Source organism: Cotesia glomerata, linkage group LG4 (assembly GCF_020080835.1).
Source record: "Cotesia glomerata isolate CgM1 linkage group LG4, MPM_Cglom_v2.3, whole genome shotgun sequence".
Classification (NCBI taxonomy): domain Eukaryota; kingdom Metazoa; phylum Arthropoda; class Insecta; order Hymenoptera; family Braconidae; genus Cotesia; species Cotesia glomerata.
In genome coordinates, this window is record NC_058161.1 from 15,172,173 (window position 1) to 15,186,890 (window position 14,718).

At 30.5% G+C, this 14,718-nt stretch overlaps 1 protein-coding gene across 2 annotated transcripts in view; it reads left to right on the top strand.

Moving 5' to 3' along the window:
* The first annotated feature begins 5,620 nt into the window (after positions 1–5,620).
* LOC123262799 overlaps positions 5,621–14,718 on the top strand; it is a 48,874-nt gene continuing 39,776 nt past the window's right edge. For both annotated transcript variants that reach the window (XM_044725227.1, XM_044725228.1), the window contains exon 1: positions 5,621–5,835. In XM_044725227.1, coding sequence (XP_044581162.1) covers positions 5,782–5,835 — 54 coding nt within the window. In that variant the 5' untranslated portion in view covers positions 5,621–5,781. The remainder of the gene's footprint in view (positions 5,836–14,718) is intronic.

Consider the following 14,718-nt stretch of genomic DNA (forward strand, 5'->3'; position numbering starts at 1 on the left):
TTTGCTATGCTTTTGAGCTCTTCGAGCTCAAAAGTCTTATCAAAATTCGATGAAACACGATTTTTCCAATTTTCAAACTGCTGTAACTTTTTAATAAATTAACCGATTTTCACGTGGTAGGCGGCGATCGATGTGGTTTTGAGCTCTATAAATGATTCTGAACAAAAAAATTGATCTGATGAAAAATTTCGGAGTTATTACAAAAAAATACTTTTTTCGATTTTTTTCGACAACGATATCTCACGAACGCATCAACCGATTCTGACGCTCTATGTGTTGCAAAAAAAATTGCGTCGAATGCCGCCAACCGCGTAAAAATCGGTTGATTCATTCAAAAGTTATTGCGGTTTGAAAATTCAAAAAATATTGTTCTATGAAACTTCTATCAGACTTTTGAGCTCGAAGAGCTCAAAAGCATATAAAAGCTATCTCTTTAAGCATGGAGAGATCAAAATAACATATAAATTGTAATTTTGAGCTCAGAGAGCTCAAAAACATCATTAGTACAGTTTTAAGCACTTAGATATGGAATTAGCAGGAAGTTGCAAGGATGATCTTTTAGGGTCTACCGTTTTTCTAATTTTTTTTATTTAGTTCTTTAGAAATCTTAAAAAATCTATTTTGTTTTTTCCTGAGATTTTCAGGGCCTCTTTTCCATAATATTTCAGCAAAAGGGTAATCCTGAATTTCTCCAAGCTTCAGCTTATTCTTCGTCTTTAATTTCGGTAGCTTCAGCTTTTTATTTCCTTTGTCAGTAGCTTCTGTTTTAGACCTACCCGTTTTCTGTCGTTCAGTCAAAATAGGTATATTTCTTTTGACCAATCAATCAGTCTATCAGGTAGAGCCGCTACTTGTTCTTAAATAAATTCAGTTATTTCTACGTTTTTTCTGTTATTGAATAACGCTTTCATTATTTTATGCCAATTTTCAATACTGGCATTCGAATCTCGAAGAATGTTGAATTTTTGAATAACACCTACGAATCACAATGGGAAGTACGCTAGCCACGTCACTAAAATATAATTAATTATCTCAGGGCAGTAAAATTTTTTTCGCTCTGGTTTTTGGTTTGTTGGGCTTTTTCTGAAGTGACCTTTATTTCTTCATCTGCATCATCTTCCTCATCGGACGAAGAACATAAAGTATCCGACAAAAAGTCATTGTCACTCTCGCTGTCGTGTCTTATATGTAATTTCTACGATCCTCCGAATCGTTGACGGCTTTATTATCTGTTTTCGAAGCATTTGTTTTTTTTTCTTTATTTTTTGGAGGTATGTACTCTTTTATATTATATTTTTCAATTGTTTTAGTGTAAACGATTTTAAAATGTCTATAATGAAACGAATTCTGGTAGTTTGAAGTCGACCAAGGCATTTTTTCAATTGCTTCTTCTTCTTCTTTTGTTAGCAATGTTTTATCAATATTAATACTTTGAAATTAAATTTTTCTGCAATAATGTCTTTTCGTTCTTTATCATCAAGTTTACCCATAAAGACTCTGATCATTACTTCGAAAACGTGTTCGGCTGCTTGAACTGTTGTACAATGGATAAGATTCGACACTGTTTCCATAGCAACATCTAGTTCGTCTTTTTGTATTTTCAACGATTTAAAATGTCTTCGTCCAGTATTCAACATATGAGATGAACAAATGTGAATAACTGTCATTCTCGATAATTTCTCAATGTCCTTGCAAGCTTTATTCATATAAACTGTTAAATTACATTCATTTAGTGCTTTGCAACAGTATTGCAAAAGTGCTAAGCTAAAATCAGTTTCGATTTTATCGATTAATGGTACTCTATGTGGGTCAAGCGATTGAAGACCGTACACAACATGATTCAAGAAATCTGTGATCGTCAGTATATTATGTCGTGAGCTCACAAATTCGGCTACTGGGAACGGATCTATACGTTTTGTTCTTCATTTTCCGGCAGAAGAAAAGTATAGTAATATACTTTCGATGAATTCTCGTGTAATTTTTAACTTCCCGCTAAGAAAATTGAAAATTTTTAAAAATTGGGAAGTTATCGGTTTCACCTCGTTTTTCGAAATTCGAGTTTTCAACGGATGTTGACGTTTTGGGATCTTAGGAAGCTTCCCCGAATGCTTCCGCCATGATGTCCGTATGTCCGTATGTTGTAAGTATGTATGTGTGTGTGTGTGTGTGTATGTAAACCTCTCGTAACTTTTGAACGGCTTGACCGATTTCATCGCGGTTGGTGTCATTCGAAAGGGCTTCGCTAAGCTTAGATTTCCTGTAAGTTAGAACCGATTTGGACCAGCAGATTTCGAGAAATTGCGAAAAAAGTGACAAAAAAAATTGTTTTTTTTTTTTTTCATTTTTTTTAAATATCTCCGAATTGGCTGAACCGATCAACTTCAAAAACTAATCACCTCTGAACCGTAAAATCCCGAATCGATCGCCACATAGAGCGTCAGAATCGGTTGATGCGTTCGTGAGATATCGTTGTCGAAAAAAATCGAAAAAAGTGTTTTTTTGTAATAACTCCGAAATTTTTCATCAGATCAATTTTTTTGTTTGAAATGATTTATAGAGCTCAAAAAACCACATCGATCGCCGCCTACTACGTGAAAATCGGTTGATTTACTGAAAAGTTACAGCAGTTTGAAAATTAACGGGAAGTTGCAGGGATGGCCTTCAGGGTCAACCATTTTTCTAATTTTTTTTTTTTGAGTCTCGAGTGAAAAAATGTTAGTTTTTGATGTTTTGAGAGCCCTCTCCAAAAGACAGCTTAAAAAAAAATTTTTAAGAGGTCACTCCAAATTTTTAAAAATTTCAAAAATCGTCAAAAATCGAACTTTTTTTTTTATTAATTTTTTTCTCATCACGGTATAATTTTATAAACTAAAAAAAAATTAGTTTCTGAAAATTTCAGTTCAAAATTAAAATTTTGAAAGGTTGCTCATAATTTTTTTCGATTTATTAGTGCATTAGTTTAGATTTTTCCGAGCGACCTTTACAATTCGAATTAAAATTCCATGCATTTTTTTTTTTTTATTTAGTACCATAATCGATAAAAATACATCATGAAATGAACTAAAAATCAAGCACAACACAGAAAAAATAATTTTTTTTAATTTAATAATTTTATTTAATAAACTTCCAAGCGTAGATTCGAATCCCAAGCTGGTCTTAGATTTTTTTTTAAACTGTATCGATTTTGACGGTGTGAAATCATTTTTGTTAACTTACAAATTTTCAATTTTAGCATTTACTAATGAATCTTCGTGAAAAAATAAATATTTGCTGTTCAAAATAACTTTACTTTATAATTAATATCTATAAATTAACGATTATTATTTAAAATTTATCAATCAAAGACGTAAATTATAAACATCAATCTTCAAATGGATAATGGATTTGAGTTAAAATGTGTCATCCAACAATACTATTATAACCCTACCTACTTTAAACACTATCTATTTTAAGCCAGGTTACGCAGTCTCGGCCCAAGCTTGGGTAATCATTAGAATGGCCAACATTGCGTACCCAGTACCCAGTACCCAGTCTTGACTTAAGTATGGACCCGTGTTTCAACTCTGGCAGCTCTTGAATGGAAGTGTTTTGCTGAATACAAACTAGAATTTTGAACTTAAAAGCGTATAATAATTCAATCTTAAGGCTTAGAGATCTATAAAAATAGCTGCCAAACCACGTCGTAATTGTTGAAATTTGGAACGCCTTACATTTGAAATTAGCGGAAACTTGCAGGGATGGCCTGTACCCTAGTAACATTGGTTTTGGACAAGATTCTTTGGCCAGATAGTTGACCAAGCCCTGGAGAAAGAATCGGGTAAATTTTTGAGCCAGACTGTTAACCAAGATTATTTGTCGAGACTGTCGACAAACTTGGACAAGATTTAAAACAGAATCTAGACCAATATTTGGTCAAGTTTAGTGACAAGTCTGTAGTCACCATTTGTCCAGGTTTTTGGTAATAGAGAAGTTTGACCCAGACTAGCGCGAGAAACGAAAAAGACTAACAGTGCGCATTTTTATTGTACTAAAATAAGAATGAGAACTTTCGTCTTCACAACTGAGTCTAAAAAAGTGGTGATGGGGAGACCTTATCATTTCTGACCATTTTCTGGACAAAATCTGGCTCCAGGCTTGCCTAAAAATCTTGATCAAGTATCTGGAGCGATTCTTCGATGGTTCTTGAAGAATTATCTGCCATAAATATCTTGTCCAAGAATTATTAAGATCTGTAAACAGATACTTCATCACGATTCTTGAGCCAGACTTGCCCAAGACGAACCAAATTGTTACTAAGGTAGAGCCAACCGTTTTAGTAATTTTTTAACCAAATAATTCGTATAATAGTTGATCATGCAAGTACTTTTCCACTATTTTAATGTTTAAAATATTCGAAAACATACATAATTAAGATACATACATAATTAAAATTGTTTGACTAATCGACTCAAAGGAAAATCAAAATTGAGCGATGACTCATTTATAAATAGTTCGCAGATTTTGAAGCTTAAACATAAACCAATTTGGAGATTTTGTTAAGTTCTAGGGATGTTCTAGGAATGTCTTGCAGGGTCAACTGCTATTCAGATTGATTTACTTGGGTTTTTATTCTTTAAATATCTATAGAAAGATTCGACCGATTGACTTAAAAATTTTATCTAAGTCTTAATGACCCTTTTCAAATCTTATTTTACTCATCCTAATCGATTAATTTGTTCTAAAGATATTGTTCAACAAAATTTTACTCACACACACATACGCGCGCGCGTGTCGACTATAGACTAATAATTGCATTGAATACCGCTAGCCAGATAAAAATCGTGGAAGACTTGTTTAAAACATATCACTGCTTACAAATTTTTAAAACGTCAAGATCCAATGAGAATGGAACTTTCGAAAATCAGATTTGAACCGAATTTTAAAAAATTTTCAATTTTTTTAATGGCAAGTTTCAATTTTTCCATTGAAAAAAAAGTTATTATATCCGAAATTTATTTTCTATTATAAAGCAGGATAGAATTTCTCCAAGAACGAACAAAATCTACAAGTCCCAGTCGTTAATAATTACAGAAAATAATTATTGGCTTCTGAGGGCCACCGTAGCCTTTAGGCTTATAAACCTACTTCCCTTTAGAGAGATGACTACATGTACAATGTATTGTGTAATGATAATATTTAGAATTTATTTTGAGCAATTTTTTGTGACTAATAAATATTCATAAAATTAAAAGCTTGAAGACAAGCCAAAATTTTGGAATACATATCAAATTTATAGTCACAACTTATATTTAAGTAAATAATTTAATAGAAATAATAAAAGTGTGCATACACACCTACACATACATAAACACACACATTCATATATAATTATATATCGCTATAGTGAGTTACGTAAAGCCAATGAAAATGAAACCACGCCCTCGATTTGGATGTTCAGACCACCCCTGGAAGAGTATAGATACATAAGAGGGATGAAAAGCTTATAGAGGTGTTTCAAAATATCATGAAGTAGGCGTTTACAACCCCATAAAGTGAGAATGAAACCCCCTGCTGCCCCACTCTTGAAAATATAGAAAGCTTTCTCAGAAAACTTAGCCTTTTCTCATTGTTACCACAGATCAAGTCACTCGCGACAGAGTGAAGCTCTCGATTTTGTTTGGAACAAAGTCGATCGACTACAATAGTTCAAATTTTTCAAATATATATTTATGATTATTACTTTATTGGTGTTCGTGAAGGTGTATGATGTGATAATTTATAAAATAGTGAGAATTATTTAAAATGATGAGCTTGTCTGATCAAGAAGTTCCCGTTACCATGGATTTAGTTAGAATGGTAAGATTGATAACTGTCATGTTCTTCATTAGATATATACAAACAAGTTTACTTTTAGTTACAACTTTTACACAAAAATAAATTTATTACCAATAATCAATACCAACTTAAAAACATGATTTACTTCCCCCTAAAAAAATTATAAATTCTCGAAAATTTAAGTTGCTCGATGACAGTCCTATGTCGAAGTTCCGAAGTCACAAGAAGCTATTTTGCCCGCTTTCAGAGTGATAATGTCTTTCGTCCAGATGAGTTTAACTCAATTCAAATTTTACGAAAATTTCTCCCAATTGGTTTTGACAAGTCATAAAAATATAAATCTTCTACTCATAACTTATGATTAATTAAATTAGTTAATTAATGAAATATTCTCATGTTTTTAATGTTTATTGAATTCTGCAAGCGATATCATCATTAAACGATTCCTTTAAAAAATATTCCAGTCCATAAACTGATACTTACAAATATCTCCAATAATTTTTTTTTTTCAATCGCTGCTAGATGCCTCGATGATTTGATTATTTTAATACTATCATCTTCTACGTGCATCAAAAAACTAACATTAAATACTTTAAATCGAATAAAAATTGACGATCAGTTCAAGATATGAACGTCTGATAAATTGCTTATTTCTCAATAAGTTAAAGCTAAGAAATTTGGAAAACAGTTGATCAAGCAGGTCAGATTATATCAGTTACGGGATAATTAAACTCATTAAGCTTGAAATATAGTTTTTTGCACTAATTTTAACTTTATGAGCTTACGAATATGATGCATTCTACCTCTTGAGCTTTTTAAGCTCGAAAATATTGTAGTCAAAAATTAGGACAAGGATTTTCGCAGCTTTGCAAATGAATACTTATATGTTTAACATTTCTAAACATTAAACCCCCATGGAAAAAAAAAATATAAAAAAAATATAGGTCGAAATACATAAAAAATATATTTTAAATATATTAAAAATCTATAAAAAATATATATAAATTATGTATAATAAATATATTTTTAATAACTAACTTTTAGCCGATTTTCAAATATATTTTAGATATATTCAAAATATATTTTTTTCATATTTTAAGCTATGTATTTTTTATGTATTTTAAGATATATTTTGAATATATCTAAAATATCTAAAATATATATGAAAATCGGCCAAAAGTTAGTTATTTAAAATATATTTCGAAATATATTTTTTTTATACTTTTTTTTAATAATAAGTAATAAATACCAAAAACAAGTCGATAGAGAACTCAAAAGTTATTTTAAAGGGAGAGATCGGTATATGCAGCTCGAAAAATTAATTTTTTTAAATTTATTAATTGTTTGTTTCGTTACTTAAAGTAAATGTTTAGTCTAGAATTTTCGGAAAATTGAAAAAAATTTTATTCCATTTTTCAATGTTCTATAGTGTCGAGAACCACTTATTCAAATATGGTGAAAAAATTTATAATATAAAAATTCACAGGATACAAACGGTGTTAAAATATGTAGATTCTCGTATAGTTTTTTTTATATAGCCGCCATTATTTTGGTTTAATTGATTGTTAGCAACAGTTAGTTAATTACCAAGTAGCAAACCTTCCTCTTTAGAATGTCATCCCCGATTTTTAGTTTCAAACTTGACAATCCGAAGATACTTTGTCCGCCGTCGAAAAAAATTTTTTTTAGGACTCGACTTGGGCGCCCTCTGAAAATTGAACAAAAAATGCTAGACAAAATAAACAATTTTTTTTTTTATTTTGTAAGAATAACATGATGTCCTGGAAAATTTTTAATGAAATATCTCATAAAGAAGCTGAGGAAAACGTTTTTGAAAAAAATCTTGTTTTTCGCTTTCTAGAGTAGATACCTATCTAAACTATTTTCAAATGAATATTCTCAAAATTTCAATTCACTCTAGTATTATAAACGATTGAAGTAATAATCTGGTAACATTATTAGATCTTTTTTTAAGTATTTTTCGGCAATTTTCAATATCCTTTTATGAAAAGTAATGATTCTAAAAAATTCGGAAGTTATTGGTTTCACCCCGATTTTTGAAAATCGAGTTCTTGTAAAATCTCGACGTTTGAGGTCATAAGGAGCTATTTTGACTACTCTCACGAGAATGTATTAATAATGCTTCAACTCCTTTATTATAATTGATTCCAAAATCTAATCATCTCCTAAACTCAAAAAACAATGCTAATCCCGGGTCAAAAAATTTAGTCTGTTTTATGATTAATAAAAATTTTTAATATTTTTCATTCAATTTAATTTTATTATGTGTATCTATTTTATATAAAAATTTAATCTGTTTTTGCCCGTACTATTCCCAATTCAGACCAATTTCAGATCATTTTTAATGTTATAATAAAATTGTTTTCTATTGTTTCAAGACCAAAATCAGACTTTTTGTCACAATCATTTAACTGGTTTTGATCGCATCAAGGTCAAAAACAGACCAAAACGTTGCATAATTTTTAGTCGGTTTTTGATCGCCTGTAGATCAAAAACAGATCTTTTATGAATTAGATAGTAATAATAATAATAATAATAATAATAATAATAATAATAATAATAATAATAATAATAATAATAATAATAATAATAATAATAATAATAATAATAATATATTTATTTATATATTATTATTTTATTCATGTCCTCGAAGATCCTCTACAGGACACAGCTTTTCATTCTCTGACATTGAAATAGTGACTATTCACTATTTTGTAGCGCAATGTATACCAAGCGGTATTCTTCGCACTACCAAATAGTGAATACCGCTCATTAAATGATGCGTGAAAGCGTGAAAGTATAAAATTTAACATTAATCTTGTCATCTTGTCAACATTTTAATCTTGTCGATGTATTCACATTGTGTTTAATAACGATAATTAGAAAACTCTAGATTTAGATCCATAATCAAACGATGAGAACTATTTTATATACGTATGTTAATACAAATTTATTAGTTATCACTGCAACTAATACTTGCAGTTACAAAACTTTTATAATCCATGATATGTTAAGCTATGACAAATAAATATGACAGATGTAAGGTTATAATCGACGTTCAGTTCATAAAACAAGAGAGCGCATGAATATATTATAAATTAATTTATTTTTTCAAATAAATGCGACTTATAATTTTTAATGAGATACTTTTGAGTCCAAAAAATTATAAGTTGCCATCTTAGTCGACTTTTGGCCTTCGAACATTTAGAGTAAAAATTGTAGATCAAAAACAGAATAAGATTTCATATTGAATTTGAAAACAATACATAAAGTCCATTTACAAATTAACTAGACTAAAAACCGATCAAACTTTTAAAACTTTTTAGTCTCATCAGATTAGAAACAGCATAAAATATTCATAGCTGCTCAATTATTTTACTAAAAAGTTATTTAGACTTAAAACAGATCAAAAATAATTTGAATAGTAGATCAAATGCAGATGAAAATGTTTTTAAAAGTTCAAATACAGATCAATAAGTTCAAATGCAGATCATTTAGCTTAAAATCAGTTTAAATTTTTCGACCCGGGATTGTCGCAAACTGTATCAAAATCGGTCTACTCGTTCAAGAGATATCCCCGAAAAATTTTGAAAAAAGTGTTTTTGTTATATACCTTCGAAATTTTGTATCGATTAATTTTGTAGGTGATAAATAACATTTCTGTGCAAAAAAAAATCGTGTTAAATCTGCAAACCGAATTTACATCTATTAATTCGTTCAAGAGATGTCGCAATTAAAAATTCTCAAAAAATGGCTTGATTTACACAGAAAAAAGAACAGTGAATTATTAATTGTTACTATTATTATGATATCAATAGTTACTGATTGAATATCTTGATATCTTAAGCCAAGATGATGGGATTCAAGACAAGAGATTCTTAAAGTGCAACAACCGGTTGTCTTCAAAGTAAGTTTCTTCCATCAGAATTATTTCTCTTGAGTCAAGATCATATTTCTATCAGCGTATTACATATCATTTATATTAATTAAATGATTCACGCTGATTGCAGTAGTATGTATTCATTTAGACTTGAACTGTATCAATATTTGTTCTTTCCTCTTTTCAAAATTACGACGTAATTCTTACCACAATCCAAGCTAAAGTAGATTGTTAATATGACCGTTAATAAAAAAAAAACGGGAGTCAAATACTTTGGAAAGCTTGAATATTCGAGTGCTAGCATATGTTTATTGTGATATCACCGATTAAATTTTACTGTCTACTAAAGAATTAGTGTGGGAATCAAATGATTTTTATTACCTACTAGCATAAATCAAATGTTTTGATTCAGTCGAGATGTATCATACAAGTAGAAGTACTATAAAGTCAAGGCCTATTTTCTACAAGCTCGGCTAGTTCCTGTTTCAGAATGAAACAGAAATATTTCATTTATAAAAGATTCGAAAGAGAAAACAGATATGAGGGGGTAAATAAGAAGGGCGATCGGTATCGTCGATGTTGAATGTTGGCACCCTATGCGTGGGCCTGGGGATGCTCATAATCGTAGAGGGGTGACAATTAGGTGTTTAGTGAATACAGAAGGGATATTGTATCTCGTGGGACAACTGGTGGTCGCGTGTTGTGTTCTAACACTACTAGATCTGCCAACACCAATGACAATATCAAGTATTATACATGCTATCAAATTGTATTCTGTACTAGCTTATATTCTATTGTCAATTTGAGTACTCTATATGTTTGGTGATAATGACAAGTGGATAGTGAAGAACTCAATTTCTTTAAATTGATTTATCTACTAATCACAAAAATTAAGGGATATTGAAAAAATTCAAAACTTTCGTATGATTTTTAATAGCCTGTAACTTGGAAAAAATTAGTCTTACAACAAATGCTTCAAGAAACTAGAAAAATTTTTAACTTCCCGCTAAGAAAATTGAAAATTTTCAAAAATCGGGAAGTTATTGGTTTTACCCCGTTTTTCGAAAATCGAGTTTTCATCGGATCTCGATGTTTCGAGGTCCTGGGAAGCTTCCCTGACTATTCCCGCGATGGTGTCTGTATGTCTGTAAGTATGTACGCGCGCTCGCGCGCGCGCGTGTATGTGTGTGTATGAGTGGATATACCCGCATGAAAAAACTATATATGGCTGAACACACATGGAAAGTTATATGGGGAATATGTGATCATATATAGCGGCAAAATTATATATATGAAATAATAAATGTTCTGTTAATATAATGAAGATATATTTGATTCAATATAAGTTCAAATATATTAGTGCCGTATATTACTTAGTATATGTTATAAAATATACTATTATTATATAAAAATTACTTATATAGAAAACTATATAATAGATAAATATATTTTTCGTAAAATATATGTTGAGATAGATTATTACTGTATACTTTCATTTATAAAATTTCAATTATATGGCAATATATATTATTTTATTATAAAATACCATACATAATAAGGTAAAAGCCCCAATAGATGATCACGTACCAGTATATGATCATATATTGGGGCTTTTACCTTACCAGATATTTATGATATGTTGAAATAGATCAAAACGGAAAGATTAATAAAAAAAAAAAAAAAATTAATAGTTTGTCGTATATCTTAAGTTTCAAGAGCAACTTGGTCAATCGAGTTTACGGTCGAAGCAAATCTGAATTTCAGTAAATTAGTAACACATTACGAAATATTTTCTTTTTTATAACTTTTTCAGAGAATTATTTGGCCTCAGCATTCTATTGTAATTTTGGTACCAATGCCAATATTAAAATTATATTGAACATATAATTTTAAATTATACTGAAAAATACATTGTTCTTATACTATTTATAATATAGTGTTGATTATAATATGTACGATATATATAATCATATATAGCTGAAAATATAATTGAAATATATGTTATGAGTATATAACATCAATACATAATACTACATATATCATTATTGTATATATGAAACGGCAAAAATTTTGCATATGGGTCCTTATATAATCACATATATTTTTATATATGTAAAATATAATTTTTTGTATATGATGAAGGATATATAGCTTTTTCATGCGGGTATGTAAGCCTCTCATAACTTTTGAACGGCTTGACTCATTTCATCGTGGTTGACGCCATTCGAAAGAGCTTGACCGAACTTAGATTTCGATTACAATTTAGACCGATTCGGACCAGTAGATTTTGAGAAATCTCAAAAAAACTACAAAAAAAAATTTATTAATTTCTAAAAATGTCTTTTGGAGGGTAGAAAAAGATACAAAACTTTGAGCGAAATCGAAGGGGGACAGGTTAAAAATTTGTCTATTTGGCATGGAATGACTCAAATACTGTAAAACATTAACACTTCTGTTTAGTACAACTGTATGCACGACTTCAATATAGTAGATACTACCGTGGGCTATTAACATCTCTATAATATCAAAATGTTCGTAACCACAAGCGAACATCATGTTGTCCATCCAGATATTGTTCTAACACTAATGTCAGCATTGTTCTCCAGCAACAACTCCACAAAATCTTTGAGTCCTGGTACAAGCAGCAATACGTATTGCAGTATTGCCTTCCCAATCCAAAATGGTGGTCGCAGCATTAACATCGGCTCCATTGTCAATTAAGGTTTTTGGTTACTGAAAAAAAGTTTCTAATGACAGCCTCAATCAATGGTGTTATATTCCACTCACGAGTATGTGAATTAACATTAGCTCCAGACTGGTGTAATTTTATTACTAAATCCTAATTTCCTGTTTTAACAGCTAAGTGCAAAAGTGTTTCTTGGTACTGAATATTTATATTTAGATCTATTTCATCCAATTCCCTTAAATCGAGCATTAACGTAAATATTAATGGGTTTCAGCGTTCGATAGCAAAATGAGCTAGAGTAGTTGGACAGTAATTTATAAATTTTTCACAAATCAAAATAGTGCTGGTGCTAATTTTCGGTGTAGTGTCTACTAGACGTTTGATGTAATCAGAATTTAATTTCGTCGATTCGATTTTAGCACAAGTATCGGCACCGCTTTCCAACAACAGCTCAACAATGTTGGTATATCTCTTACTGGTGGCAATTAGGATTGCCGTATGGACCAATACTTTAGAAATGGTTGTCTCAGCATGAACTTCGGCGCCATTTTCAATTAAGTATTTGATAATTTCAAAACGACCATGAATTACAGCCATAATAAGTGGCGTTGCAAAATTATTACTTTTTTGAGCATTAATATTAGATCCCGACTCATGTAATTTTCGGACAATTTTTAATTTGAAAAAACAATAAAAATCAATAAAAAAGAAAAATATTGACGTAATTTTTAGCAAAAAAAAAATTTGAACTCCGAGAATTATTAAAGATCGATATTATATATAGTTAAATGTATACCATTACTTTAGTATAAGCACTTTTTCAAAACACCTGTTTCCAAAAAATTATTAAGTAAGCACAAACAAGTTATATGAAACGTCTAAGTTTTGAACATTTTTATTTTTTAACTGTAAGTTCTACAGAGTATCCAAAATTTATTTACTACATAGAAATCCACTTAGAGCAGGTTTTAACAAATTCAAAAACTTTACACAGTAAAAAATTTTTCGTCATTGTGTAAAGTGTAAAAATGTTTGTGTAGAATTTAACATTTTAGTGTGTAGAATTTAACATTTTAGTATGTTGATTCAACACAATAGAGTGTTGATTCAACACAGATTGTGTAAAAAAAGTCATCAACACGAATTTTTGTGTTAAATTTGACGAAAAATTTTTTACTGTGTAGTACTTGTATTCGCAAAGACCGACGGATTGCATTCTCTTCGGCTTTACCTTTATGGCTTATCAACATTGTAAACAATTAATTGGAAAATAATTCTTCCAGCTTTGGGAGCACAGCTATCCTTCCGAAAATTTGTTGACCTTGATGAGTTGAGAAGAACTCCTGATAGCCGGATCTCGTGATTAAGATTTCGCTAAATCCGTCCAGTTTGATACCTTCATGGTTATATGATCCGTACAAAGATTATAGCTCAATTAAGGATTAATCACAACTAAATTTTGCTAAATTACCAGATTTATAGGACTGTTTGTAATCTCTTATACTAGAACTGGTGCCGGATCGTGCTGTATTGGGTTCATTTTGACCAATGACTGATTACAACTCTTTTTATGGTTATTATAACTCTAGTAGTAATTTGGTTTAAGTCTTGGGCAAGCCTGGCTCAAAAATTGTGATAAAGTATCTGTATACAGATATATACAAATTTTTACAATTCTTGGACAAGAAACTTACGGCAGACCGTTCTTCAAGAATCGTCGAAGAATCGCTCCAGATATTTGATCAAGATTCTTGAGCAAGACTGGGGTCAGAATTTGTCCAGAAAATGGCCAGAAATGATGGGGCTTTCCACCATCACTTTGTAAGACTCAATTGTGAAGGCAGAAGTTCTCATTCTTATTTTAGTATGATAAAAATGCGCACTAGATCTAGAAAAATTCTGACTGCAGACTTGTTACTAAACTTGACCAAGTTTTGCTCCAGATTCTGCTTGAAAATATTGTTCGTCTATCGCCAGTCTGGACAAATAATCTTGGTTAACTGTCTAGCTCAAGAATTGTCTGATTCTGATTCCAAGGCTTGCTCAACTTTCTGGTTAAAGAATCTTGTCCGAAACCAATGTTCCTAGAGAATTGCTTTATCAATCACCGTAACGTATAAAAAATTTGCTCCATCGTGACCAGGTCTATTAAATTAAAATTCTTCTCCTGGTCGTGCTGACTCTTACGGAGTTCGTCGGAGATCCGTCGCGATTGATGACTTGATAGTTTTTTTACCTGCTCTGTGAGTTTGGAAAATTTGTTAGAAATATTTAAAGGAGGAAAAAGTATGTAGGAAAATAGCTTTTAAAACCTCAC